Here is a 27,351-nt window from a genome sequence, read left to right as displayed (position 1 = left end):
AATATATGTCTTCTGTTCATGTCAAATAACATTGCATTATTGAAATCAAACATATCCTTGTTTGTTAAACATTGTCTTTTTGTCTAGTCTACACAATAGTGCATAAAAAAATTTTTTCTACAGACTTACCATCTTTAGATTCTTATTGTTATCTGTTTGAGAAGGTGCACTAGGTCTATAAGACTACACATGGGGTTTATCTAAATTGTTGGTTTTCAGTCAAATCTTAATGATCTACGTTAAGGCTTGATGTCCTTTACATTTTTCACCATTTAGTTTATCTGTATCTCTCTCTAGAGGTATCTCTTATGATTCAAACATATCTTCTTTTAAAGGTGTAGTGTAGAGAGATTGTGGTGACCTTGACCTTTGAACTTTGTTCTTAAAAAGGTCACATATTAAGAAGTCCAATTGTGAAGACATTAGGTTCCAGCCATTTATAATTTATGAATTATTGTCGGTTACAACACTTTTTGGAACTTTTGATGGGGATTATCTCCCTTCAATGAGGGATTGTAGATTTTGGGTCAAAACAAAACAAAATTTGCTACTTGCTAATCAAAAACATCCACCGTTTACTTTTTCTATAACATTTACAGTTTCTGAGTTCTTTCTTTAACTTGCTTTAAAATGGTAAGTTACTATGACCTTAACCTTTGATCTTTATCAAGGTCACATGTCAAGGAGTCTAATTAGGAAGACCAAAGGTAAAACAGCATGTAGTTTACTGATCTATGGCCATTTATGACACTTTTGGAATCTTCAAAGGAATAATCTCACAAATGTGATTTCAGGAAATGCTGTGTATAAGTATTACTATAAAAATTTTAAATCTTTCTTTTTATCTTTGAAAAACCAAACCCCTCACAAATTATGCAATATTAAAAACAATTCATAAGTTAACTGTATAATGAGTATCAATAAAAATTTAATCCTACAAAAAAATTATCAAAGATGATATTAATTCTATGATTATGCTGTCAGATTTTTCTTTTAAAAAGAACTTTCTGATCTTTACAAATTGATTTTCTAATCATTCTTCAAGCAGAAAATGCTGTCATTTATAAACTATCAGGTTGAACAATCAAAGATAGTTAGTTTCTATAAACCTAATATAAAACAAAATGAAAAGATTTTTTTAATGAGTCAACTACATATTTTTCAAAACAAATTAAAACAACTTGTAAAGTTTTCAAGCCTGACTTAATCAGCATATGCAGATAACAAATAGTAGTCATATTTCTTCAGAACATTCCATACAATGAATCAAAGCGACAAGTCAATGGTTTGTGATTTATATTGTTTTCATCCTTATAAAAAAGAATTACACCATGTTCTGTTAGCGGACAGGAGACATTATTGAAACTGAAACTGATAGGCAGAAGTGGCGAGACTAAACAGTGCTTGTTCAGTCATTGCGCTATAATGTTTGGTTTTAATATTACCATTTGTATCCTATTTTGTTTTAAATTCTTTTTTGCATTAATCAAATCCAATTTTATTTCATGTCTGAGAATACTGTTATAGTAACAATTGTCTCAGTTTATGTCCTAAATTGACAGTTATAGCTACATGCAATTAAATGTTTCCATTTGCCAGAAACTACCAAAAAAATGTACCAACTAAATATCTAGTACTGTTGAAAAAAGAAATTAAAAAGGAGAACTAATTATCATTTATCAATTACTTAAATAAAGAAAACTATTCTGTGTATGGCATTCATTCTTTTTAATTATGAAATGTTACGTATAAATTTAACAAAATTAAGCAAATTAAAAAAATTATATTGGATTTCTTAAATATATACTTGTAACTAAGGGGATCTAAACAAATGTCTATTAATTGGCGCTGAATACATATTTTTCACTTTGGGCTCATAATACAGATTTCGGATTAAAAAAAAAGTTCTTGTGAGCACTGAAGAGTAAAGATTGCTTTCATTTTGCTTTATGAACAAAAATTAAACATTGCATTGTATTAAGCAAAGGAATTTATTTGGTGTAAGGCACTAAATGTATAGAATGTACATGTATAAAATGCAGACAAAAAAATGCATTTTGATCACTTTAAATTACAAAATTACAGTTCATCTTTGCCTTAAGGCTTAAATGGCTGTGTTCACACAAAATTTACCCCGAGTACAGACACAATTGCACATTTGGTAAAGTTTTAAAGCCTGGCAAGACAAAGATAAATAAAATTCAGATGCATTTTTTGTTTCAGAAAATTAAAATCTTAACTGGATTTAGCTTTACACTTTGTTTTTTTTTTGTTAGCCTTAAGGTAAAGATGAAGCCTAAACCTCCATTTGTAGAAAACTTCGTCAGTGTAACAGATTGTCTTTTCATTCTCAATTTTATTATGTCATATCTTAATGTTAATCTTAAATAATAAAGGTGAATTAGGTGTTGATGCAAGGTCTTTAATAGTTTCTGATAATCCCTTTCACCTTTTTAAGACCCTGGTAAGTTAGAGTTTAAAAAAGACACATATATCTCTTATTGAAGACACTGACCTCCAGAGATGTTTTGGTAATTTTTTCTTTGGGTTGCTCTCTCATTAACGTCAAACACAAAAATCCTTTTATTGATGACAAAGAAAACCCTTTGAAAACAGTTAAATGCAGTAGAGCCAACCAGTTTACTAGCTTTAATATTGAAATAAAGTTCAGCTTTAATATTGGAATACAGTTCAGCTTTAATATTGGAATACAGTTCAGCTTTAATATTGGAATACAGTTCAGCTTTAATATTGAAATAAAGTTCAGCTTTAATATTGGAATACAGTTCAGCTTTGATATTGGAATGCAGTTGAATTTGGGTGACTGGATTATAAGAATACATATTTCATCAACCCTTTTCAAAACATATAAATTGAAATTTTACTAGCTTTAATATTAGAATAAAGTTGAATTTAGGTGACTTGGTTAGAAGAATATGAATTCCATCAACTCTTTTCAAAACATATAAATTGGAGTTTTGACATTGGTCCATTGTGCTCTAATGCTACAGGCAGACAATTAATCAACAGAACTCCCAATTAATCAAATGAGAAAACTTAATCCATCAGGGACAATATTACCGATCTTATACTATGACACTCAGATAACAATCTTATGGCCATAAACGGAAAGAAGAAAACTTATTTTCTCGCCATTCATTTTTAACCAAATAACAACAGAGTCATTTAACGATCACTTTATTACCCTCTTGGAGTTTCTTATAACTTTGAAATGGCTCCAATATCCTGCCGGAGGAAACATAAACAGCTCGCAAAGATACCTTATAAGAATGTTAATTGTGAGTTCATCAATCAAATAATCTTTGATATTTTATTACTTTCCAATAACCTAGACAGAAACATATACACATCAGAAATCTTTACCCATTACAATCATCAATATAGATGAGTAACAACCAAATTACCGATGGATTCTTATCAAAGTCTATCGCCAAATGTCCTCAACAAATACAAGAATTCTATGAATATTTTACAAATCTACGCTATAAATCTTCAAATGTAGAAAGCCTTTTAATCATACCGGATACCAAGATAATGTTTTTGTTTTTGTTAATATAAATTGTTTCTGTTACATAGAAATCATTATTCGGAATACACAATGAGCCGTTTAAGGTCATTGGACCTTTCTTTTTAGAATAATTCTAGACCTTATCAGTTCCCGAGAGGACAGGTCAATTATTTGAAATGTGAGACAATTTCCTCGGCCATATATCATGTCACTGATGATTTAACATGGTGGTATTGGTAACTGTCATCTGTACACCGACCTGACAAATGTGAAATAACAAAGGTAAAATAACAGCGCTTAACAATAGGAGACATGGGTCTACACCTGTAGCAACCCAACAATGCAAAAAATCACAGAAAGACATCTTCAGATCAAAAAAGACTCAAACTTAATAATATAATCAAATATTAAGAAAACTAATCTCTGGTTTAAATTATTCTGTGTAAAAATTTCAGAACAATCAATAATTAGACCTAAGTATAAAATTGTCTTCAAAATATTTCTAAAGAAAAAAACATATTTTGTTTGGACGTTTTTTTTTCCTACTTAAATGTCTCTGATGTATATTTTTTCCTTAAAGTACACAATGAATTAACAAATTTAATACTTGTTAATAGCCTTACAGAGTTAAAGGTGATAATATTTAATCTTCATATTCTCAACTTTGAATCGCTGATATCAACGATAAAATAACAAATTAAAATATCACACTTAAAAAAAAATGTTATCAAATCCAATATTATACCTAGATCAACAGGTATTTTGTAAACATATCATAACTCTTTTCAACTGGTTAATTATAGTCATCACGGACGGCAGTCCCTCAACGCAAACACAATATAAATCAAACGGTGTAAAATTAAACATTTTGGAACATTTTTATCAGATTATGTTAAACATAATAGGCTAAACACACAAAGATATGCGTCCAGTGTTTAACATAGCTTGACATACAAGCATGAATACTTCAATAGTCGTAAAACTTTTACTTCTCAATTATGTGACATGAACAAGTAGTTCTTTATAGAATTATGTGTCAAAATGAAACATAACAATTGGTTTACAGTTTCAAATAAAATTTGTAAAATATGATTGGAATTCAATTGTGTTAAGAGATATTTAAATTCTAATACTGCATCTAATGGGAATACAATATTTCTCAACACCAGATAAAGTTAATTTTCTAATTCTGAATTCCAAAGCTTGAAAATCATATAAAAATGAAATACAGAGGTGGAATCTTTTTCTCTGATCATTTTATGAGAATCTGAAGGCCAACTTTTTTAATGACTAGCAAAGATGTATGTTAAATTGTGATATTGTCAGGCATGGTCGCTTTTCAATCACTGCACCACAATCATGACAATATGGCAAAAATTGAGGGCAGAAGGAAAATTTGAAATAAAATGAAATTTTGACCATATTGAAAAACTAAGAAAATGTTAACTTCTCAATCATTATCAAACAAGTGGTTAATTGGTCAGGAAAATTAAATTCAGCTTAAAACTGGAAAAACACATAAATTAAGTAAATGAAGTTTTTAACAAAAGAAACATGCACATCATATACATTTATTCATAACTGGAGATTGTTAATTTTTACCAGAATTTTTCACTTTTGAGTTGAGATGACCCTTATACAAAATCTCCAGATTTATCATCATTTATACATCAAGATTACACAATGATGATAATGATTCACATACAATTAGGGATGATCAACCATAACCTATTTTACGGATATGATTCTTTTAAAAATCATATTATCTTAAACAAAAGGAGTTTCATTTTACTGTTGTCAGTATTCAAGAATACCGAGTGTGGACCTGCATCGCTGCATGTAATTGATTGAGATAATAGTATATACTGGAGCATAACTGATCATTCCATTATACTTTGCCAAGAAAACTTTGACGAAAATTTGCCTTGTACAATGAGTGTTGTTAAATTTTAAAATATATATTGGGAAACAGAAAGTGGCTACAAAGCAGATGTAAAAATTGCTTACTCTCTAAAACTCAACATCATCAAGCTGCAGAACAAATATCAAAACTATTCCCTTCAATAGGAGCCTAAAAAGTCTACAATTAGAGTTGTAAAATTTCTAACTATCGGCAAACAGGAAGTGGATACATGGCAGATGTAAAAACTGCTTACGCGCTACAACTCAACATTATAAACCTGCAGACCAGATATTAAATCATTCCCTTTCATAAAAGCCATGAAAACTTTGGATGGACAGATGAACTGAGACACAGTTGTGCAGTTACTAGACCTGCTTGTGCCATCGGAGATGGTAAAAATACAGAGAGTAAAATCTCCATAATTTTATCTTTTCCTCCTCCTGTTTTTGTATTTTTTCTTTTATATCTAATTCTCCTTCCTCGATATCTATCCAGCTTTTATAATTTCTCCTTTGTTTTCAATTTTTCTTCCTCCCTCTCCAGTTTTTTTTTCAGGAAGACAGCTCTGAAACAATTTTTATGCTTTCTCTAACAAGTCCAATTAGGTTAAGCATAATCATAAAATGGCCTGCTGACCTGAGTTTTAATATAACACTTAGCCCATAGGATTCACTCAAGTTTTATACAGACAGTTAAAGTCTACTAAATTTCTTTTACCTTTGTTAAAAGTTAAGTGTATTTATTTAAGTTTTACAGGTATTTTCTTAATATTAACCATATATGACTTTTTAATCAAATAATTTAATAAATTTGCCTTTCAAATATTTTTACGCTTGACATTTTAAGTAATTTAATATTTTGAATCTGCTTATTTCCTCATGAATTTTAATATTATAAATACAAATACAAGAAATAATTTGAAACAAGAAAAATTTTGAAAACTGGAATATTTAATAATAATTTATTTCTGAATCTTAACTTGATAAATGGAGCTCCAGGTTAGCAATGCATGTATAAGGGGTTATTTAGTTCTATAATTACTTTTATGTAAACCAATTGTAGAGCAGAAACTAAAAAAACTTTCTATCTTTAAAAATTATTCCAGTTTTTGTCAATTTCCTAATCAAAGCTTTATAAAACAACTGCAATTTTGAGTACTGGTATAACTCTATGTTTAACTCTAGATGTATTATTTAACTCATTTTCAATTGGATTGAACATCAGGCTATTCCAATTTTAAATAAGGCATTATTGGTTAAGCCTTAATGTCCAACCTCACGACACAAAACCATCTATATTAGTGATAAAAGTTTCATTGTTGAGCCTTCGACTTTAGTCGAAAAAGCGAGACATAGCGATCCTACATTCTGTCGGCGTCGTCGTCGTTGTCGTCGGCGGCGTCCACAAATATTCACTCTGTGGTTAAAGTTTTTCAAATTTTAATAACTTTCTTAAACTATCCTGGATTTCTACCAAACTTGGACAGAAGCTTGTTTATGATCATAAGATAGTATTAAGAAGTAAATTTTGTAAAAATAAAATTCCATTTTTTCCGTATTTTACTTATAAATGGACTTAGTTTTTCTGCCAGGAAACAACACATTCACTCTGTGGTTAAAGTTTTTAAAATTTTAATAACTTTCTTATACTATTTTGGATTTGTACCAAACTTGGAAGGAAGCTTGTTTATGATCAAATGCTAGTATCTAGAAGGAAATTTTGTTTTCTTCCAGTTAACATTACATTCAGTCTGCAGTTAAAGCTTTGAAACATTTATTAGATTCATAAACTATCCTGGATTTTTACCAAACTTGGACAGAAGCTTCTTACAATCAAAAGATAGTATCAAGAGGAATATTTTTATTGATTTACGTCCTCATTTTTGTTGAGCCTGCGATTAACAGAAAAAGTAGGCGAGACACTGGGTTCCGTGGAACCCTTACGAATTTTTTGATACATATACCCAAGTCAAATGATCGAGGACCAATGTCAACTTCTATTTTATAACAATAAATCAATATTTATGGGCTATAGGTCTGAGAACTTACTTTTTTTTAAAGAAATACATTTACTAATTTAATCATAGAAATCTCACAGAGATCTTTAAAAACATTTATTCTCTTATAATAAAAAAGTTTTGCAGAATATCATAAGAACCAGGATAGAAAGGTCAATGACCCTTCAGCCAAAAAATGAACCTCTGCCCTTTCCATTTCATAATTAATCAGAATCTCAAGTTTTCCACCAAAGATGTCATTGAGATATGGTATGTCAGACCTGTCTTTCGTTCTAATAAGATGTTCATTTCTATGTCAAATACAATGAATATCAATTAAGTAAGGTCTTAGCAGATAAACTTCAATCAGAAAATAAATAGCAAAGCCTACAACATTGAAAGGGAGATCACTCATAGAAGTAAATGTTATTATAGCAGGAGCACAATGATTTGATAAAGCTAGACTTCCTAAAGATCCTAAATAAATGAGAATTCATATAGAATATCTTGGAACTTTCAACTGCATAACATTGAGCAAAAAAGCACACATAGGGCCTCTAATCCTTGCTCTGCCATGATTCTTGATAACATGGTGGTGGGTACAATTGAACTTAAATGAAATATTTTGTATCTAAAAATGAAAAATTTAGTTACATATACTGCAACTAATTAGAGAAAAGGGACTATTGTTGAAGATTGTAATGTCTTCCTCTAGATGTTGGGTTGTTGTCTCTGATGTATACCTATTTCATTTTATTCATAATGTGTGCGTATTCATACATCAGCTTATGAGTCACAAAAAATATCATTTTAAAATTAAAACAAATTTAGGGTATGTCTCCTTAGAGCAAAGGATAAGACCCAATTCTGAAATAGTTTCTGAACCCTCTGAACTCCACAAATGCACTTTCATTTCATTTTAATTTCACTTAAACTGTAATAAAAAAAATAGTTTTTTTATACTATGTACAATTTGATTTTATTCTTATATTGAATGAACAAAAAAGATAATATATATCCTGTTTAGAATATTGTTCAACAAGCTATCAGCAAAGACATATAATACCCATACCTGTAGCCAGGGAGTTCAAGGAGTTCTTATAAACTGCCCTCTGAAAACAAAAAATACTAGTAAAGACCTTTATTGAACTTTGACTATTAAAGTCAGAGCTTCATGACATAAAATAACCCCCAGGTCAGAGACCTCCTCTTACAGGCCAGATAACTTTGATCAATATCATTCATTTGAGAGGCCATGAGTGGGGATCTGGATGGGGTCCTTTACTGGCCAGATAACTCTGATCAATATCATTCATTTAAGAGGCCATGAGTGGGGGTCTGGATGGGGTCCTTTACTGGCCAGATAACTCTGATCAATATCAGTCATTTGAGAGGCCATGAGTGAGGGTCTGGATGGGGTTCTTAAATTCTGTAGTCTTTTAAATTTTTATTGCTTTTTACTTTACCTTTAAAAATAATGATTATTCTGTAAAATTCTCATGAAAATAATATTAATATTAGCTTTTTCTGCAATTATATGATTTCTTTATTCTGTTGTTGCATTTCTAATTTTTGTATATTAATAAGGGTTGCTAGTTCAGTCTGGTATCTGTATCAATCCAGAATTTGAAAGCGTTCATTCAGTGTCCAGTTTGATAATAACACTAAGTAAGCCAGGGGAGTCCCAACCCAGGATAAAGAGGGGGTTCCAACTATATGTCCCCATTCAAATGCATTGGTCATCAAAAAAAAAGGGGGGGTTCAAACCCCCGAATCCCCCCCCTGGATCCGCCACTGGTAAGCTCTCGTTTCTTGTCAATGCGGGTAGCAGACATTATTTTTATTGAGAGCAAAATATTACAATATTACAACAAAACTCATTTACTCCTGTTTATTTGTGTCCTTAACACAAATAAAACTCCCCCATTTTCCATAGTTATTCTCTTTTTTTAATCTTTTTTTTGGGTCATTTTTCTCTCTTCATTATCTTACTCAAGTTGAGGCCATGAATCTGTCAGTATTTCTTCTATTCTCCCAATCAGTGTCTTTAAGACAATGTAATTTTTCATGTGCTTTGTGTCTTCTCAAGTGTATTATTAAAGGGGCACTAGCTACGAGGTATATAAAAAATCTAAAATATGATTTTTTTTGTTCAATCATTAATGAAAGTGAAATAGTGAAATAATTATTCGCTTTTAGCAGCCAGTATAGTTCAATTTTGTCGAAATAAGCTAAGAAACATTGATGATGAATAATTCACTTGCAAGTGAATAATTCGACCTCATTGAATCCGTATTCATGTGAACTTCAATTTAACCCCTTAGCTAGAGATGGATAACGCATGCATTGTGCGTGTAAAGTTATTTAAAGGAAAAGAAAGTCAACATTGAAAGTGAAACAAAGGTACATCATTTGATTGACTGATTCGATCCACAAAAAATCATTCTTATACAGGTAAAAACGATGATAAACATATATTTTTAATCTATAATATGAAATTAAACAGACCTAGAAAAATCCAAAATCACGAGTTCACTTAATCTATTTATATCACATCGCTTATATGGTTGATTAAGGATTGAGGATGGTCATCGGAGGACTTTGGAGGTCAACTCGATAGTTAATTAGATGGCGTCTAGACTAAAATACACACGAAACAATCAACAATCTACATATTATCGAGGCCATGCCTTGTAAATTGTTTATTTTAGACTTTTAATAGTTTGGATAAATGTTTTACATGGTTATAAATCTAATATGAGAATTTGAGTCAAATCGGTGAACTTGAATTTGACAGCTAGTGCCCCTTTTATATCTCCATTCTATTGTTACTGGGACAAGTCACATAATTTCTATTTGTCCCAGATTGAAAATTCTAGCTACTCTAGCTGTCGACCAATATTTATTTGATTTTGTTTTCTCAAAGGTAACCTGTACCATTGTTTTCATTATACCTTTTCCATAGTTCAACTACCATTATACACCAAACTAATTTTTAAATATATGTCAGTATCAGTTACTTTTGACCCAGGATTTTGTGACTACAATCTACTTTCACTTTCACTTTCACTTTCAATTTCCCGCCAAAAAATCACGTGGTAAAGTAATATCGCCAGCATCCGAAAAAATATATTTTTCAAGAAAACTATTTTAAACCAAAAAAGTTTCACCAGCTCCTGTAGAAATCATAATGATGTGCTATGTTTTGATGTTTGCTCGATCTTTTTTTCTTTTCTTTTATTTTGTGAACATTGAAGTTTTTTTTTTTAATGTTGGGTTTACTATACATCTATGATTATACTATAGTCCCAGTTTTAAGCCCCCTTTTAATATTGCAGATTTTCTTTAACATTTAAACTTATTTTTAGTTCAATATATCAAAGCATTAAATTGGGGAGATTAATTGATCAAAAAATCTTGTCCACCAAAAGAAAGAGGATCATGTCCCAGTGGCGGATCCAGAGGGGGGCGTAGAGGGCGTACGCCCCCCCTTTGCTTGCCATTTTTTTTTTTTTTTTTTTGTAAAATGATTAATCAGACTAGACTTCGTGAACTTTGCCATTGTCCGCGTATTTAATTTTTATGCGGCAATTCTTTACCTATAAAGATATGTTTCGCTCGTATTTACTGTAATATATTATTGACTATGTCAAAATCATGTGATTCGCTACGGTGGAGTTGACCAGTGCGTCGAAAAAACGTCACTCAGTCATTTTGAAATTCAAATTAAGTAACACATTGCTTAGGCTGAGGATGACAAGAATGCTCCGTGTTGAAGGTCGTACCTTGGCATATAATGGTTTACCTTTATGAATTGTTACTTGGATGGAGAGTTGTCTCATTGGCACTCATACCACATCTTCCTATATCTATGACACCTTCAAAGCGACAAAGGATTGAGCAAGAACGTATTTATTGACTTCTATTTCACAATTCCACCGAACAGAAAGTAATACTCTATTACACTTTCATGAAAAAAAGTTCCACAGCAATATTATTTACCTACGAAAACATGTTTAACCCAACACGCCCCAGCCTATTAATAACATATCTGAACAATGATCCCCAGTCAATAAGCTCTAGATAGATTTAAAATCTAAGGTACGGACCATTTGATTTGAGGGGGCAGTCTGAGATGTTTGAGAGAAAAATTCTGACCCTCATTTTTGCCTTAAACAAATATTCTGGCCGTATCTGGATTGTAAACAATAATCTTGTCCACTTTTTTTTGCTATTAGAAACAAAAATTTCCAACAGAATTATTTAGCATTAAATGAACATGATGAATAAAAAAACGGGCGTAATTTTTTTGGGGCCAGGGGTTTGCATGTAAATCCCATATTTGACCGGAATGTCTGTTTCGTCGAAACTTTTTCAAGGCCCGACTGCAACCTGCCTGCTGGGTATGGCCTCTATGTCTCCATTTGTCGACCGTCATTCATATATTCGTTGTCATCTCAGACTCATTCGTAGCCTTTGGTTGATTTGAAACCCCTCACTTCCCTTGTTGGGTGAAAAATTTCAACCAAACATTTGGATAAAAATTGCTTGTTTGTCTTTCTTAACTCGTGTCGGTCGTATTGCAAATTTCATTGAATAGCCCGGCGTATATCTTGTTTACAACAAGAAATTCGTGACGTTATGCTAACTAAACATATAACAAACGAGAATTTTCCATGTCAATTTTTTACTGACAAGTCCCACATCAAATATATTAGTACATAGCTTTGGATCCATCCAATCATTTTATAATAGACAATTAATGGGGAGAATACGGCATCAAAAATGTCCAACCCTTACACTTAACTATAAAATATACATGCGTTACGTCAGGAACCGTTAAAAAAGTGCATTTTACACTTATTTTATGTTTTTTAGCCAAAAAAAGGTCCAAAAATTTTTTTCGCCATACTTCGCCCCCCCTTTCCAAATTCCTGGATCCGCCCCTGTGTCCTAATTAAGTGCATGTGTTCTGTAAAGCATTTGTTGACAGTTAAATGTTTTGTCTGTTGTCTTTTTCTTTGCCGGAATTGGCATAGGGTGTCGTCTGGTTCTTCGTCGCCCGTAAAGTTTTTAAATGCTACTCCTTCCCCTTTGTTTGGTATCACGGGGGCTTCTTTGTTTTCTTTTTTAATAAAAAAAAATCTATAGTTATTCAATGTCAATGCCGCCGGGATACTATTTAATCTTTTTGCAGTTTCTGCATAGTTGTGACCATAACGTAGTGAATTACATGTCTAAGCACAGCAAGACCTAGGAAGCCGATTACAGCAAGAAAAGTTTCGTCGGTGTTCCATATAGTTTTACACTCTTAATTATCATTAGTCCAATTCAAGTCAAATCATAATCTTTGATAAATGGATAAAAAAGAGAAGAAATCTTAACAAGGTAACTGATCCAGGTAATCATCTCACCTGGGGTGTGCTACAGACATATTTTTCTTCAGACGTGGTTGATATGGACGATATTTTATCAGTAATAACTTCATTTTAACAACTAAGCAAATATAGACACATTCATTCTAGATTTGTTACACTAGTGGGTCGAGAGACAGTTAAATTATATATTTTGACAAACCAAATTTTATACATATTTGTTAACCACAAGGTGATATGCTTGTATTTAATTTATGACCCTACGATTAAATCAATATAACATTTGTTCGTCGTTGTTTGTCTTTGTTTGTATATCTGGTTTTTAATTGTTGAGGTCACTGAGTTGCACTGTCCACTCATATATTTGATGATTTCTGATATTCTTTTTATGCATTATTAAGTCAGGGAGCAGAGTGAGATTTTTACTTTATAATGTCACAGAAATCATAATGAAATAACAATAGTTAATTCATTAATTGATAAGTTTGATAATTTTCTAATCCTATAAACTGGTTATAGCTAGCCGTTTGGGCAAAATTCGAAAAACAAAATTTTGATAGAAGATGCGGAATATGTTGATAGGACAGCAACCCAGCAACAACTTTTTCTTATTCTTCTTGTTATGTCGGTTGCTGTACTGCCGAGTAGATGTTATACTGCAAGATCACGAAAATTAAACAATCTCGTTAGATGCCGAAAGCAAGTTTACGTGTAGAATTTAAATGCAGAAAAGGAAATAAGCATAGTTATGTTTAAACATTTAAGTAAAAGTCTTAATAGTATCACGAATCACACTAAACCGGGATAAATTATGGTGTTCTGAAAGATGTGGCATAAACACCAGATGCAGATGGTCGGTGCCCAATGCACAACACCTAATTACACTTCACAGTCTTATTTACTATATGTTACTCGAGATACTTAATGAAAGAATATTTTTTTACCCTCGATTATTTCATTTTCTGTTACCCTGAAAAGTTTTCTTTGGACTTTTGCTGAAACCGTTCATCATGAACGCTGTCCGATTTTATCAACAACCCGACCAGACCCCTATTAAAACTTGGCCGAGGTGGTGGTAGGAGAAATGATACGAGCGGGATTAACAAAATACTCTGAATGTAAAAGAATAATTTGCCTTTTGAAAATTTATGGTGCAGTGTGACGTTTATATTCTTAAATAAAAATTTATGACGCAAACTTTATCCCCAAACAGCTGTATTCCTTGTATTACACATAACCCAAAATATGATCTATAGCTTATCATGAATTAATGTATTTAGTCATGTAGGTAGCGTGTAGTCTTCAAATCAACATGACAATACACCTTATAAAAACGTGCCAAAAAATATTTTTAAGACGGAATTGTTAAAAGAAGGTGTAAATGTAATGTCAAATATCAAAAGTAGCTGGTCCACCCTGACTGATTTGATGTTTAGTCTTTTGCTAAACCTGAAAAGGGAGAATGGTCACCAGGTCCTACTGTTTCATAGGAATTATCTCTATTCTTTTTATTTCTCTGCCTATTTATTTATTCTCAAGTTTCATTCGTTTTACTACTTCAAGAGAATCTTATCCTCGTCCTAGATAGGCATGAAATATTTCCCACTGGACGTTAAGCATACACAACTAATAAATATATGCGCACCCTAGTTCATTAGCACTCACCTTTAACAACTGCCGAAGTATAATCCAGATTTATCATATTAATTCTTAAAACGCTTGAATTTAATTTCAGATGTCCATCTCCATTTTCATTTAGCAATAAGATTCGTGTATCAGACCTTCTAATATCACTATTACATATTTTAGGGTCACGAAAACCCTCCACTTGTATCCTTTGATGTAATCGCCTATGCCGAATTCTATTTCTTGTTGGTTTTATAAAATTATTGAGTAAAGCACCTCCTTTGAACACCCTTTTTATCTCTACCTCACCCATAACCATCCCTGGGTGGTTCATATCCAGCATGAGGTTCTTAACTGTAGCGGTAACTACAATGTGCGCCTCCTCCTCTCGATCCTCTAAACTTTTCTCTTTACAGCCGTTTTTTATATTCCCAATAACAAAACAAAATGATAGAATCAAGAAAAATGTTTGTAGCACAGAAAAGTGAATGATTTCCATTTTAATCCCACCTGTAGCGAAGTTTTCCTTTAAGTCTATTATATCTACATAGTAAGTACAATAGTGCACATTGAACGAGACATGCTTTTCAAGTGTTTCTGTTTAAATTTACTACCCGGTTTAAATTCCCATTGAAATTTAATGATAGATTTAAACAAGGTAAATAAACATAAGACAACTGATATGGAGAAAGATCAATTGCGAAGGGTGTCCTAAAACTACCAAGTTTTCTGGGTCACAAAATACAAAAGAAGATTGTGTTCACATCAATGAGGACTGATGCGGTTATTTATTGAAGTTTGGTGAACAGAGCGAGAAAATAGTTACTAGTATTTCATTGTACTTGGTCGAACTATGTGCGTTTTATGGGACATTTGCTCCCCTCGCAGGTGTTTAACGATGGTTTATGACTCTGCATATCTACCCTTGCATATTTTTGGGCATAATTATAAATGATATATCTCATAAAAAAAATCGAATTGAAAAACTATAGTTTCATCATATAGATCAATTCGTGTCCAGAGGATTTAGGAGAGAATTTTCTGATGAAAATGAAAAATCATAAGTTTACCCCCTGCTAAAGGAGGCGAAAGAGAGAGAGAGAGAGAGAGAGAGAGAGAGAGAGAGAGAGAGAGAGAGAGAGAGAGAGAGAGAGAGAGAGAGAGGAAATGGTGGATTTTGCTAATTTTTAAAAGACCTTCTACGAATGTGTTAGTTCTTGTGGTAGTCTTGGGTTATTATCATATATAAATGACAGAATAGGATATATCACAAATTTTAAAAATTTATCTATCAATCCTTTTTTTTCTACACTCGGATCAGACAGTTACTTAATATATTATATCTTTTATAAAACGGAATTGGGACCGGGTAGAATTCAGAATTATTGATAGATATTCAACATTTGGTGGAATGACTCAGTAACGTTTACATCACGCTAAAGATTCGGTTGAATTAGCTATATTCTTTGCTTGATTAAACACCCTTTGTAACTTAACAGTTTACTCCGATTTTAGAACCATTTCATCTGACTTAAACATAACTTTGACCCCAAAGACGGGTGGTGTGGTGCACAACAAGAGATGTTAACCCTGGCGACATATCTGATCCTTTTGGAACCTCAAGCTTAGACGGGTGATGTGGTGCACAAGAAGAGATGTTAACCCTGGCGACATATCTAATCCGTTTGGAACCTCAGGACGGGTGGTATCGTGCACAACAAGAGATGTTAACCCTGGCGACATATCTAATCCGTTTGGAACCTCAGGACGGGTGGTATCGTGCACAACAAGAGATGTTAACCCTGGCGACATATCTAATCCGTTTGGAACCTCAGGACGGGCGGTATCGTGCACAACAAGAGATGTTAACCCCGGCGACATATCTAATCCGTTTGGAACCTCAAGCTTAGACGGATGATGTGGTGCACAACAAGAGATGTTAACCCCGGCGACATATCTAATCCGTTTGGAACCTCAAGACGGGTGGTATCGTGCACAGCAAGAGATGTTAACCCCGGCGACATATCTAATCCGCTTGGAACCTCAGGACGGGTGGTATCGTGCACAACAAGAGATGTTAACCCCGGCGACATATCTTATCCGTTTGGAACCTCGAGGCGGGTGGTATCGTGAACAGCAAGAGATGTTAACCCCGGCGACATATCTAATCCGTTCGGAACCTCAAGACGGGTGGTATCGTGCATGCACATCAAGAGATGTTAATCCTGGTGACACGTCTAATCCGTTTGGAACTTCAAGACGGATGGTGTCATGCACAGCCATAATTTTTACCCTGGCGCAGATCTGCTCAATTTCGAACCTCAATTCGGATGATTTCATGCGCAGCAGAAGTATTAAAGCTGGCGCAAATATTCTCCGTTTGGAACTTCAAGATGAGTGATGTCATCCATACAAGAAATGTTAACCCTACATCGACGCATCTATTCCGTTCACACTGTTTTATTTGGTGTTTTTTCATTACCAATGAGTATAAACTGGCGTAGATATACTGCAATAATACTTAAGACATTGAACAATCGTACATCTCCTTATTTCTATATTGATCACAGGGTTTATTGCTCGTGCTGTGTGGCTGCTGTATAATGTGTCCCCGTGCTTGTGGTGTATGCCCTTATATTTTACAGTTATGGGTGTTTTGCTTGTGAGAGAGCTGTCTACTGTAAGTTTTTATCATTACATTTCATTTGAACTATGGTGGACAGTTGTCTCATTGGCAATCATTCCACATCTCCTTATTTTTTATATAAAATAGCACAAAAATAATTTCTGGCTTTCTCCAGTTTTTAAGGTGTATATGTTTTTTATGAGCATGTAATATATTGGTGACCTATATATAGTTGTTTACATCCTCCTAGTTGTCTTGTTGGCAATAACACCACATCTCCTTGGAAGCTGTTATATCAACATATTAATAGGAATAAACTTAAGCAAAACCAACACTTGTTTTAACAATATGAAAAAGAGAGCGATTTTGAAATTGATGGTCAAAGCATTAAGAATAACCTAACTATTGTTTATGCCATGCATTTTATTATATACTTTAAATATTGTACTTTTACGTTGTATCATTTGTTATTTCACTGAGAGATAAGAAGAAGGGAGTTGAGGTACAATTAACACTATATTGTAATGAAGAATGCTGAAAGCAGACTAAAAAAGGAGAAGAAAACAATGTGTGATACAGATGTTCATACCAACAGCACAAAATAAATGTTACCAAGTACGCCTTGAAGGGTCAGCAACAAACAAAAAAACAAATATGACAGACAGTAAACAAAATCAGCCGCTGAAGTATAGGCTCCTATAACTTAGGACGGGCACAAAAACGAATGCAAAGGGGTTAAACATGTGTGTGAAGCCTAGCCCTGCCTTTACCTGGACAGTGGCGTAACAGCACATCATAAGAACAAACTGTAAAAATCAGTTAATTGGAAAAGGCTTTGACTAAAGGTCAGTTTAGCCTTAAGGCTTCAAACCTTTATTTTTAGTACAATTACATAAATGCCTAAAATGGAAAGAGGTGGGGCGAATTTCCCCCTGAATGTATTTCACAGCAGGACCATTTTCTAAAAGGGGGGGGGGGGGGGGGGGGGGTTGGCCTATACCTCTTTTCAAACAAAATTTATCATTTATGTCATCCCTGGTCCACTGTATCAGCGGTATCGATCCCATGAGATCTAGTATAAACGTATGGTACCGCTTTCTGTGCGAACGACGAATATTTCTGGAATAAACTACACCAGGTACACTCGATTCCAAAGGTTTGGAAAGAAAAGAATATAAAACCCAACAGTACTGTAAGTACTTATTTGCATGCTGATATAAAAATCAATACACTCTTATACTCTAATATTGGTCGCAGTACTTCCCAATATATATGACTGTCAGAGAGAAGCGAAGTAAAAAAAACGTAAAAAATTAGGTCTAATGCAATGCCCAATGTATTTACGTACAGAATTTCAAAAGATAAATGTAGACACAAGCTGTAAAAAAGCGAATGCATACGCACTGGTCCAACAAAAATACTATAGACTCAATAATTTCACAACAACAACATAATTGTAACCTTTAGCATTAAGTCTATTAGACAAAAAGACTATTTGAGAGATAATTTTGGTATGGATACCGGGAACAATTGATAAATGCATCTTCTTGCATTAAATGATTACAATTTGTATACCTAAAATGGGAAATCATATGGAAGTGTCTGGAAAACTTGGTCAACTACATATAAAAACGTGATCCCCGGTTATTATAAAAATAAGAAGATGTGGTATGACTGCCAATGAGACAACTCTCCACAAGAGACCAAATGACACAGAAATTAACAACAATAGGTCACCGTACGGCCTTCAACAATGAGCAAAGCCCATACCGCATAGTCGGCTATAAAAGGCCCCGAAATGACAAATGTAAAACAATTCAAACGAGAAAACTAACGGCTTAATTTATGTAAAAAATGATGAACGAATAACAAATATGTTACACAGCAACAAACGACAACCACTGAATTACAGGCTCCTGACTTGGGACAGGCACATACAGAATGTGGCTGGGTTGAACTAGTTTGAAGGCGCCAACCCTCCCCCTAACCTGGGACAGTAGTGTATCAGTACAACATAAGAAAAAACTATAAAAATCAGTTGAAAAGGCTTAACTCATCAGATGGATACAAATAGAAATACATCTAACAAAAATACAGAGTGGACGTGGCAGGGTACTTATACATCCCCACAACAAAAAGACACTAAGAACAGTTCTGAAGTTACTGAAAGCTAGTTCAAAGCCAATAACAAGTAATTAAAAAAATCATGTATCTAAGACTAAAATATCAATCAGTACACATCCAACATCCAATGGATTTAGTAATAAGACGTCATTAACAGTCATAGAAAAACATGACCTTGTGCAATGCCAAGATACATGCAGGTATCAACAGATTGTAGAGCCATGAATGTGCATATATGTATACAAAAATAATATTTAGTTTGATTTTAATTTACTGATAACAAAATCAATATTAATACCAATAAAAACAATATTCAAAGATCTAATTACAGTGTTGAATTGGTAACCTTTTATAATAAGTTTATTTAAAGGATCGATAAGTTTACCCGAATCGTTTCTAAATTTCCAGGCTCGGTAAACAACATCTCCATAAAAATCACAACAGACACGGACATAGCGAACGAGTTGTGATATATAAACACCGTAAGATGGTGCCAAAGGAACATCACCGTCCAAAAAAGGAAAATTAACAATAGGGAACGAAAAATCGTCCCTTTTGTCGTAACTTTCAGTGTAGAGTTTCCCGTGTAAAACTGAAATATCTAAATCTAAATCTAAGAAAGGACAGTTATTACCGTTTATATTTGATTTATTTAAAGTAAGTTCCTTTAAGTTATAATTTCGGCAGTATATTTAGAAAATTCTTGATTATTTAACGAAAAAAATATCATCAAGATAACGGTAAGTGATGTTGAATTTATAAATTAAATGCAATTCAGACGGGTCTTTACTGAGTTTGGTCATAAACTGTGATTCATAACAGTACAAAAACAAGTCTGATATTAAAGGGGCGCACCTGGTGCCAATAGGAATTCCTACAACCTGTCGATAAACTGTATTGTCAAAACGTACATAAATATTATCAAGGAGAAAATTAACATCTTCAATCATCTCATCACACCTCCAGTAAGTATATCTAGCAAATTTACCTTTCTCATCAGAGAAGAAGGCTTTAAATGAGTTGCAGCAAATATATTTGCACTGATTCCCAAACGACCATTTAATCAAATAGAAAAACTTTCGTTTGATAAGATTGTGTGGAAGTGTACTGCAAAAGAGTTAAAAAGTCAAAACTGTCTGTGTTACTCAGCGTAACATTGACGAATACGTACCATATCCTTTCATTCACATCGACCATGTGACTCCTGGCTAAAAAAATCTACAACTCTCGTCTTTTTTATAAAAGACTTACAAATGGTTTGCAATAGATTTTAAAAAAAGTAGGCATATTGAAAAAAAAACAGTTGCGGCTGGGACCAATTGATAATGCATGTATTAGTCCCTGGTTTCGGAGAAACAAAATATTAAAATGAGCATTTGAACCATAATTCAAAATTATTTCAAAACTTCAGGCACTACCAAACATGGTGTAAATATAGAATTAATGTTCACAGTCGATCTCTGCATAGATCCAGGTAGATGTGAAAGAATAATCGGAGGCTAACTTTGTTAGATTAGATATGAATATCAGGGTTTGTCAGTGACTCAGAACAAATCGAAGATAAAATACACTTGATATCCTCGATCTTGATATCTATATCATTAACGGGAAGCTTAATACAAAAATTTATGATAAAAGAGATGCTTTTTCATTTCCTATCGTTAATCATCCATTTTTAGATGGTGACGTTCCCTTGTCACCATCTTATGGCGTTTATATATCTCAACTTGTACGATTCGCTCGTGTATGTAACAACGTATTAGATTTTAGCGAGAGAAATTTATGTATTACTGAAAAATTATTACACCAGGGTTTTCGATATCATAAACTAGTCAAAACATTTACTAAATTTGATCATCGGTATAAGGACATCATTCGTAAATATAAATCAACATGCAGACATCTTATACGTTCGGGTATTTCACATCCAATCTTTTATGGTAATATTCTTTACAAAGCACAAAAATGTCAGTATTCACCTCAAAAGCTAACAAAACCGTTAAACAGACTTATTAAGAAGGGATATAGTTACGATACTGTTGTCAGGTCATTAAAGATTGCATATTTTGGCTTTAATATTGATTCACTTATAGGGTCTTTGCATCTGAATTAACACATTTATTCTAAAACCAGTTGTTGGCATGACACGGGTTATGTTCTTCTCATATATTTTATGACGGTATAATACTAAACCCCTAACAGGAGGGATTGTGCCTGATATTCATATGATGAAGACATAATCTTTCAATCAGTTTAATTGAGGTCTGGAGCTGGCATGTCAGTAACTGCTAGTAGTCTGTTGTTATTTATGTATTATTGTCATTTTGTTTATTTTCTTTTGTTTCCTATTCTGACATCGGACTCGGACTTCTCTTATACTGAATTTTACTGTGCGTACTGTTGTGCGTTTGTTTTTCTACATTGGCTAGAGGTATTAGGGGGGGGGGGTTTGAGATCTCAAAAAACATGTTTAACCCCGCCGCATTTTTGCGCCTGTCCCAAGTCAGGAGCCTCTAGCCTTTGTTAGTCTTGTATCATTTTTAATTTTAGTTTCCTGTGTATAATTTGGAGTTTAGTATGACGTCCATTATCACTGAACTAGTATACATATTTGTTTAGGGGCCAGCTGAAGGACGCCTCCGGGTGCGGGAGTTTCTCGCTGCATTGAGGACCCATTTGTGGCCTTCAGTTGTTGTCTGCTCTATCGTCGGGTTGTTGTCTCTTTGACACATTCCCCATTTCCATTCTCAATTTTACTTACTTTGCAATAGTCCAAATTATATCAAACTTAGACATGTTAGAAAGTTACTATTTAAAGAAATGATAAAACCTAGAACATAATATTATATATATAATCAGAAGTCCATTACTAGACTAAGTAAAAAAACAAGAGACTTTTGAAATTCGAAATTGTTTCGAAGTCATCTGAAGCACCAAAGGTCGGATATTATTGTTTTTCTGTAGAAGCGAAGAAAAAACCCTGTCTTTTGCTTATTCATCACCGTATATATATAAATGTAGCTTTCTTGGTGCCGTAAATGACGAGACATAATTCGTCAACACAACGCGGTTCTATTTAGAAAAGGAGACATCTATGACTTTATTTTGACAAAAACGACTACATCTTTTAGATAGACGATACATTTTAAGTCCGACACGGCAAATTTTATAGTTCTCATTTGCCTTTGCGCGATGAAAATGGTAGCAATGAATTCGTTTATAAAATTATTTTATTTCATTTTCTAAATGTTGAATTAAAATGAAGAAGTTAACTAACTGGCAATAAGAAACCACCGCACTGAGTCGGCTGACTTCATTTACACCAAACTGATAATTAATCAAACCGTCTCAAGGAGACAAATTTTAAACAGCAGTTCAGTTCAGTTTCTTGTATATTCCTCCATTAATTGTGGAGCACTACCCATAGGGTATAATTGTAGCAACTATATACACCTTAGAACATAAGGAAGCATTTAATTATGTACAGATGACTGAATTTAGGCAATAATAATTACTAAAAATTAATATTATAACTAATTCATAGCATTGTCATCATGAAATTTTAAAAATAATATTCATAATGTGCTGAAGTGTAAGAATAAGTTAAGTAAGAACTGGATATATTTACAAATAAAAATTTAGAATTTAAGTGGTCTTAAATTAAATTTTCTTATAATTGTTAGTTAAAGGTGCTATACGTACATCAGAATTTATAATGAGAAGCTATCTGTTCGATGATAATATTTTTACCCATGATTCCATAGTTATAAAACGAGATTTGGGGGGACCACCAATGGCGCTTTCCACTGATAAAGGGGACATCGTGGTCGCCTTACTATATAGCACAGGTTGCACACTACGTCTAGTAATGGACTTCTGATATAATGTATCATATGACATATTATATGTTATATTATATACTATTCCCAGATAAAACTTAGTAAACATTTTGAAAACTTAACTGAGATAAAAAATAAAAATAGAGCAATATGATTTGATTTATCCATTACTATAACAAAATCTTGTCTTATTGTGCACATTTTCTTAACCAGGTATTTATAAATGAATAAATCTAGTGTCGATTTTTTTCCGGAATATGACGTAAAATTTGGGTTTGAGTATTATAAACATTGAAACAAGAACTTCCGGTTCCGGCATTTTGTCAGTTGAAAGTTGAACTGTTGAGAAGACTTTTACATTGATAGCTCCAATATAACCGTCCAAAATGGGCGTCCCTAAATTTTATCGGTGGATAAGTGAACGCTTTCCATGTTTAAGTGAAACTGTGAAAGAACTACAGGTAATACCACTAAGTATGCAGTCTGATTGCATCACAGTATGTTGTACATATAGGCCTGTTACAGAACATTTCACAACTGTTGCATAATTTATCAGAACCTGATTAATTTGTCAATCTTTGAGATAAAAGCAAAAAGAAATTATGAATAGATTTGTCATTTCCATACTAAAAATTTTGACAACTAACATTACTAATCATTTGAAAAGGTATTTCATAGATAAGATATGTTACAGACATTTGTAATTTTACTTTCAGTTTCAGTTTATTCAGTATGAGCTCGAGGCAGATGCCACTTGAAAGAGCTCACCAAGCTTATAAAAGTATGGCAAACAAGTTACCAAAACAAATAGAAGAATAATTACAAACTTCTACTGCTTAAAAACTTACACAAGAGAGGGGAAAGATACAAAAGGGACATTCAAACTCATAAATCGTAAACAAACTGACAACGCCATGGCAAAAAAACAACCAAAAGACAAACAACTGTCTACAAAATACAACTAAGAAAACTTGAAGACTGGGCAACACAAACTCTACCAAAAACCGGGGGTGCTCCAGGAGGGTAAGCAGTTCCTGCTCCACATGTGGCACCCATCCTGTTGTACAAACCAGGTAAAAAACAGATATTCCATAACAGATGACCATCTTGTTATGGGGTTCATAACATTTTTGAAGGGATGATTTCAGCTTCACTACTTGGAACTCTTGTTATGATAGCTTCATTGTGAGCTCAGCATCAACCCTCTATCAAAGGAATATTGATTCATCAAAATGGAAAATTAACAATTGGGAAGCTGAAATCAACTCTTTAGCCATAAAAGTTTGTTTTCAACTGACCCTCATTGTCAATTCTAGATGTAACTTAAGTCAAGATAAGTCACAACTGTATCTGTCGTATTCTTTATTTGATAACATTTGTTCTAGGTATAAGGGAGACAAGTTGTGATTTACAAGCCGCACTGTAGGTAAACAAATTGGCATCTGACAGAGAAAATCAAGATTTTTTAAGTGGCCTAGGCATAGTATTACCGAGGATTGAATGAAATAAATACAACGTCAACTAATATTAAACGTCTGTTTAGTCTCACCACTTCTGCATATCAGTTTCAATAACGTCTCCTGTCCGCTATCAGAACATGATGTAATTCATTTTTCTAAGGATGAAAACAATACAAATCACATAAACATTGACTTGTTGCTTTGATTCATTGTATGGACTATTCTGTTATATAGACCTGGCACTGAAGTGTAGGTAAAAAAAAAATGTGTTACCTGTCCTAAGTCAGGAACCTGATGTTTAGTGGTTGTCGTTTGTTGATGTGGTTCATAAGTGTTTCTCGTTTTTTATATAAATTAGACCGTTGGTTTTCCTGTTTGAATGGTTTTACACAGTCATCTTTGGGGCCCGTTATAGCTTGCTGTTCGGTGTGAGCTAAGGCTCTGTGTTGAAGGCCGTACTTTGACCTTTAATGGTTTACTTTTACAAATTGTGACTTGGATGGAGAGTTGTCTCATTGGCACTCATACCACATCTTATATCTATTGACAGAGAAAATCGAGATTTTTTTAAGTGGCATTGGCATAATATTATCGAAGATTGAATGAAATAAATACAATGGCAACTATGTACCTCCTCAGCTTTAAAATTCAAAACTGTTTAATTATACATGTACCAGAGTTTGACAATTTGTATTTAATATGAATGGAATCATACACACATGTAACATTTTCTGTTTACAGATACCAGACAGGCAGAGTTTGACAATTTGTATTTTGATATGAATGGAATCACACACACACTTTATATTTTCTGTTAACAGATACCAGAGTTTCAGGGTTCTCGTTAAGACGTGTATACGCGTCCTGGACGCATGAAAATTGAGCTGTTGATCGTTGCGTTGTTTTGACTGGAAACTAAACCAGAAGTCAATATTGAAAAATTTATGTAATGCGTAGATGAATATTTTTGTTGACTGATAATTATTTTTTAAAATTAAACCTCTTTCATCCTAAAATAAATAATTCTGTTCAAACTGATTTATAAATATGTAATAGTTACCGATTTTTACGAATAAGAATAATTCTACTGGTCTTCGAATGATTTAACATTTTTCTCATATTGTGCATGTTGAACATCGCGATCGTAAACAAGGTGAAAAATGTTTTGAATGATTGAAACAAATCTGATTAAAAAATGATTAAAGAATAATCACTATTTATCCAAGCTCAATATTTTGAACAGTGTTCACTTTAGATTTGCTTGTTTTACATGAAATGTATGTATCTCTTTTTATTGTGTAAAAAAAATATACCAATGTATCAAGGGATTTGTAATAAGAATATTTTTTAATTTATTGCCCTGTATTATATATTTAACCTGTAAATGGCTGGTTTTTGGGGCTATGTTCAAACATTGGTCTACTATCTTTCTACCTCCTTTTAGGTTTGCCTTTTGATATTGATAAAAATTATGACTTGAAGAGGAATATAATTTTTCAGTTGTTATTCTGGTGTCCAAAGTTGGATTGATTGATTGATTGACTGGTGTTTAACACCACTTTCAGTACTGTTGTGCTATTTCGTGATCACATGTTGGTGATATAATAAAATCTACCAATCAAACATGCATTGTTTTAGTTTTATTTCATCATATTCCATCATATTATAAGACACAAAAAATTACACTCATCCTGGACTCATCAAAATCTGTTGGCACTGACCATTTCTAAAAGTGATGAGTCCCAGGACTCACCATGAAAAATTCCTAGTGAGAACCCTGAGAGTTTGTTGTTTTTGATTTTTCTCTACTTATAAACTTTTATTACATTTTCTGTTTTCAGATACCAGAATTTTACAATTTATATCTGGATATGAATGGAATCATACACACATGTTACATTTTCTGTTTTCAGATACCAGAATTTTTCAATTTATATCTGGATATGAATGGAATCATCCACACATGTTACATTTTCTGTTTTCAGATACCAGAATTTGACAATTTATATCTGGATATGAATGGAATCATACACACATGTTCTCATCCTGATGATAATAATCCACATTTCCGTATCACACTAGAGAAGATATTGTCAGACATCTGCCATTATATTGAGGTAATTTACTTTCTTAATAATTATAGTATCAATAAAAGGAGTTGTTGGGTCAATGAGACAGCAATCCCTGGACAACAACAAAATATCAAAAACAACAATAGAGACCAACAACCAACATTCAACAATAGACAGATGTCCATACAATAAGTCAAGCTCAAATTGCTCTGTAAAAGTTGTAAATGAATTAAATAGAAACAAGAACATTGTGACCAAATTCTTCAAAAACAGATTTAACATTAAGATATTCTGTAAGACAACTTATTTGTTTTTAAAGCAATTGCTTTTATGCCATCGCGTATGGCCATCTTTGTGACACAAATCAGAGACTCTGCCCAGATCAAGCCATAGTATTTTGTTAAACAGGCTCCTGGTCTCTCATTCTTAAACACCTATGTATGTTTTCTAATGCAACATAGCTTGAAACTTTTGAAAAACGTTAGTGGATTTAAGAGGTTTCAGCATATGTTCTTGTAGATGGATTTTTGTATTTAGGGGGACAACCGTTTGACTTTCAAAAACATAGAAGTCCGAGTGAAAAAAAGTGCATTTTTATACTTGCAATTCCGTTCTCCTTTCGTACGATGTTCCAACAAAATATCGAATCATTTCAGTTGTTGATTTAGTATTGAAAATTTTACTGAATTATCTCTTATTAAATACGGTTTTATATGTTTAATTGGTGTTTCTCTAAGAAAGAGGCCAGGTGCTCTTGTTCATTCATAAAATTATCGTTCATTCATAAATTTATCGTAAAAT

At 33.0% G+C, this 27,351-nt stretch overlaps 2 protein-coding genes across 4 annotated transcripts in view; one reads left to right on the top strand and one right to left on the bottom strand.

Moving 5' to 3' along the window:
- Positions 1 to 15,009, bottom strand: part of LOC127719658 (agrin-like) — a 178,340-nt gene extending 163,331 nt beyond the window's left edge. For both annotated transcript variants that reach the window (XM_052225884.1, XM_052225885.1), the window contains exon 1: positions 14,469 to 15,009. In XM_052225884.1, coding sequence (XP_052081844.1) covers positions 14,469 to 14,928 — 460 coding nt within the window. In that variant the 5' untranslated portion in view covers positions 14,929 to 15,009. The remainder of the gene's footprint in view (positions 1 to 14,468) is intronic.
- An 8,319-nt stretch (positions 15,010 to 23,328) lies between these two features.
- LOC127719659 (5'-3' exoribonuclease 1-like) overlaps positions 23,329 to 27,351 on the top strand; it is a 64,821-nt gene continuing 60,798 nt past the window's right edge. For both annotated transcript variants that reach the window (XM_052225888.1, XM_052225887.1), the window contains exons 1-2: positions 23,329 to 23,479; positions 26,464 to 26,595. In XM_052225888.1, coding sequence (XP_052081848.1) covers positions 23,405 to 23,479; positions 26,464 to 26,595 — 207 coding nt within the window. In that variant the 5' untranslated portion in view covers positions 23,329 to 23,404. The remainder of the gene's footprint in view (positions 23,480 to 26,463; positions 26,596 to 27,351) is intronic.

This window comes from Mytilus californianus, unplaced genomic scaffold (assembly GCF_021869535.1).
Source record: "Mytilus californianus isolate M0D057914Y unplaced genomic scaffold, xbMytCali1.0.p SCAF_11, whole genome shotgun sequence".
In the NCBI taxonomy this organism is placed as follows: domain Eukaryota; kingdom Metazoa; phylum Mollusca; class Bivalvia; order Mytilida; family Mytilidae; genus Mytilus; species Mytilus californianus.
Note: the sequence above shows the minus strand (reverse complement) of the source record. Positions and strands in the feature narration are given on the sequence as shown.